This window comes from Symphodus melops, assembly GCF_947650265.1.
Source record: "Symphodus melops genome assembly, chromosome: 2".
Taxonomy (NCBI): domain Eukaryota; kingdom Metazoa; phylum Chordata; class Actinopteri; order Labriformes; family Labridae; genus Symphodus; species Symphodus melops.
Genome location: NC_136692.1, coordinates 3,364,363 through 3,368,134, shown reverse-complemented (window position 1 = coordinate 3,368,134; position 3,772 = coordinate 3,364,363). Strand labels below are relative to the sequence as shown.

The window sequence follows — 3,772 nt, the reverse complement described above, 5'->3', positions numbered from 1 at the left end:
GATGATTTACTACATTCACAGCGGCATGACAAAGTTATTAGATCATATAACAAAGACTGTCTAAAGACCTGCATATATATTGAAAGTAAGTGTTTTGACTTTTTAGTACGCTACTTGTGTTTTACTGTTAGCTGTAGACTAACGCTAGCTAGAATGGAACTGCTAGCCAGCTAGCCTTATGTAGCGCTGTTTCCATAGAAACGTAAAACGAGTTATTGTCGTTGAAAGTTCCGCTTTTATATGTTAACAGTTTAAGTGTATTTTGTGATCTGCAAGTTCTTTTTCGGCTACTTTGATTGAAATTGTACTAATAATCAAGATTTCAACATTTTATGAGGCTGGATACTTTAAATGTACGACCAGACTCGAAAAAATTCGGGGCGGAAGTGGCTAAGCAGGTAGCGAGGGCGTCTCTCAACCAGAAGGTTGGGAGTTCGATTCCAGCTCCTGCGGAAACACTTCCTGGGCAGCCCTATGAATGCGATCACTCACTGTCAATGTAAAACAGCGACCTGGCGGTTCGCTAGGCCAAAAAAAAAAAAAAAAAAAAAAAAAACTTGGCAGCTTCCTAGATCATTGCACTACGATCTAGTAAAGCAGGTGACCAGCTGAGGTCTGCTGTCGTAGATGACGTGACGTGATAGCGTTCATTAACGTTTTATCTATCGTAGTCATTAGTAGTGTAGTGCTTTATACATGCGACACAATGTAATAATAATTAATAATAAAAGTCAACCCTGCATGAAATTGTAAATCTTAAGGCCATAAGTTCAGAGTCAGCCTAAGGAGGGTAACATTTGTTGACCTGAGTCCAAATAAGGACATGGATGGTTTTCTGTTGCTGTGACCAATGCTGTATAAGTGTCTTTCTTTGTTCACGAGGGTTCACATTTGGCTGGTGTCTCTCCCAGGTGTCATGGCTAACCTGGAATGATGCTGTTTCTTGACTTTGTAAATAAATGTCTTACATTACATGTTTATTGGCTGGCTGTGGAAAAGCTGCCTAACTCAAAACACAAAAGCCTCCTAAATCTCCAGAGTCTACAGGGCTGCCATGACATTCAACAGCTGAAAAGGGGTGGGAACTGTAAGAAGGACAGTCCGTGGTCTCATAACCAACTCCTGGCTGCACTGAATCAAGTGAGTGTATATTTTTTAAATGTCCTAATTTTGGTAAATTCAGGAAATGATAAAGCCAATAAGTTAGAGGTGTTTTGTTTTTTCAAAATAACTTCACAATAAACTTTATTTGACTACTTTTGCCTCAAACATATTTTGTTGAGCAGACTGACAACTTAGCAGGTCACTGCAGGTGCATCTATAAGGCTGTAGTAAATATTTTCTGAATAGACAATCACATTTATTTCAATGAGAGTGCAGTTCTGTGCACTGATCACAGGTATCAGTGGCAATTAGAAATCCATTTTACAAACTCTATATAATCCTTATATATTTCATTTTGTACAAAGAACACGCTCAATTTCAAATGCATGATTGACAGGTGATGGTGAATAAACTGCTTATGGAGCTCAGGAAGTCGCCATACGTAGGTGTTGGCCTTGACGAGTCCACGGACAGAAGCGCAGAGAAGCATGTTGTTTTTGTCGTCAGATTCCTGAAGGGGGACGTAGTGTCCACTACCTACTTAAAAATTGCTCAGACCATCTACGACACACTCAAGGAGACATTTGACCAATACTGCATCCCGATCGACAAGGTATCTTACTGAATATTGTACACGTTACACAACTGTGATGTAATTTTCATTTTTTTCACTTCAATCTGTATCTCCATTCTCCAATAATATATTGTTAGTAATATTATGCTCTCAATATGATTTACAGATTTTTGCACTTGGTGTAGATGGGGCTAATGTTATGTCACCAGAGAGAAATGGTGTGGTAGGACTCCACAAGAAGCAGAACCCATTCAGCCTGGGGATGCACTGCGTGAACCACAGGCTACATCTTGGCTGCCCATGGCATTGGGATGGTAGATGCCCTACAGAAGCTGGTAGCCACCATCTACCAGCATATCAACAACTCCCCAAACCGACTGGCAAAGTTCCAGACGATGGCAGCCCTGCTGTCCCTGGTGGATGACAAGGATGGAGATGGAGACGGAGACAACGATGCCAATCAGAGAGGTCCTGCCTACAGATTTCTGAGGTTCAAGAAGGTATCATGAAACACCACCGCTTCCAGTCTTAAAACAGTTTTATCACTTACATTAGTAACTTGAATTGGTCTAGCAGCAGTTGCATTGCTTTTGATTATGTCCCATATTGCAGCACCATACTAAAACCCAAATTAATATCTATTTCAGGTGTTTGAAATCCGTTGGCTGTCCTTGGGCGAGGCAGTGAAAGCTGTCATTCACAACTACCAGCCCCTTATGATTCTGTTGGAGGAAGAGGCTGCTGAGAATGACCCAACAGCCCAAGGACTACTCCGCCAACTGAAACAGTATAGGGTTGTTGCAATGCTGCACGTCGTGATGGATGTTTTGAGTGTGACCAATCACTTAAGCAGGATATTCCAATACAGGGACTTATCCTTTTATGTCCATAAAATCGAAGGTAAAATTATATTTTCAGAAAATTTCAGTTCTAACCTCCAATTTATTATAATACCGTAATAAGTAAATGCTTCTGTTTTATTCAATGAAAATATATAATAATACAAATATTTAATGTGCTCTCAAATATAAATTACTTCATATATAAAAAGTATGTGCACTTTTGTTTTGAAGATCTCCAATGTCCTGGATGAGTTGGATGCTCTACATGTTGTGGATGGAATATTCACATCAGTTTGCACAGTACTGTAACAGCTCCAGTGGCTACCAACTCTACAATGTACAGCTCAACATCCAGGCAGGCAGAGGGGAACAGAGGGACCAGGTTGGCCAGTTCAGTTTGGACAAAGATGCATTCATTGGAGCAGTTCACCAACAGATCAAGGGAAGATTTCCGCACGTGGAGCTCTTGGATGCGATGCAGGTAATTAACTAGAAAAGTGCTCGTAGACCGCAAACCTCCACCAGAAGGCATTGTTTGCCACAACTGGAAATGTTGTGCCCTCCCACTATTTGCAATTTGATTTGAATAACCCTGAAGATTTTCTTAATTTTGGAATAAATTCAATTATTTCGCCAATATTTATTTTTAGATATTTGAGCCTGGTGCCTACCCTGATGACCCTGCTTCCCTGGCTGCTTGGGGAAGACAGCATCTAGGCATCCTTCTGGAGCATTATGGCACACCTAAAGAAAATGATTGTGGTGTAACTACTGCTGCAGTAGTCAACTCCCAAGAGGCCCAGCAGGAGTTCCCGATGTTTAAGTGAATGGTGGTGCAGCACCGGGGAGAGGACAGAGATGGGGAGTTCCACCTTTTCAGATCAGAGGAGATATTCCCTGTCATCTTTGGTGGGGCCAGGAAGGCCAACAGGAATATTTACAAAGGTACTGAAAGGCTGGGTGTTATGTGTTATGTGTATTATCAGACACAACAAACGTAATAATCAAAACCAGTCCTGGGTCCCAACCTTATTATGGTGAAATTTATTTGCCCCTCCATTTGCAGCAACTAATGTTTGAGTTGGAACACAAAAATATGTGGTTAACTATATGTGTATTATTATGATTTCTAGCCCAAACAACTTAATTAGTAAATAATTAATTACGTAACAAAGTTGTGTGATATTGCAATTTCTGAAATACTTATACTTTCAAGTACCTTTCTCTTTCTGCCATTTCAGAAATGTACAAA

General features: G+C 40.5%; 1 protein-coding gene across 3 annotated transcripts; it reads left to right on the top strand.

Annotated features, from left to right (window-relative positions):
* Nucleotides 1-1,654: 1,654 nt before the first annotated feature.
* LOC306819769 (uncharacterized protein) lies at nt 1,655-3,459 on the top strand. Of its 3 annotated transcripts, XR_013778608.1 has the most exons (4): nt 1,655-1,717; nt 1,845-2,178; nt 2,326-3,001; nt 3,171-3,459. XR_013778608.1 is itself a non-coding variant. In XM_079337316.1 (3 exons), exons 1-3 carry the CDS (start codon nt 1,990-1,992, stop codon nt 2,769-2,771), a joined length of 462 nt encoding a protein of 153 aa, XP_079193442.1. In that variant the 5' UTR covers nt 1,680-1,989; the 3' UTR covers nt 2,772-2,810. The 3 variants fall into 3 exon arrangements, 1 of the variants encoding a protein (XP_079193442.1); XR_013778609.1 differs by having other exon boundaries at nt 1,680-2,178; XM_079337316.1 differs by lacking the exon at nt 3,171-3,459 and having other exon boundaries at nt 1,680-2,178; nt 2,326-2,578; nt 2,752-2,810.
* The last annotated feature ends 313 nt before the right edge of the window (nt 3,460-3,772 follow it).

Excerpts from the sequence above, each read along its gene's own strand:
- LOC306819769 (XM_079337316.1), top strand. The coding sequence starts at position 1,990 with ATGGTAGATGCCCTACAGAAGCTGGTAGCCACCATCTACCAGCATATC. Across the intron at positions 2,179-2,325 it reads GATTTCTGAGGTTCAAGAAG|GTGTTTGAAATCCGTTGGCT; the intron begins GTATCATGAAAC and ends TATCTATTTCAG. Across the intron at positions 2,579-2,751 it reads TTATGTCCATAAAATCGAAG|ATCTCCAATGTCCTGGATGA; the intron begins GTAAAATTATAT and ends TTTGTTTTGAAG.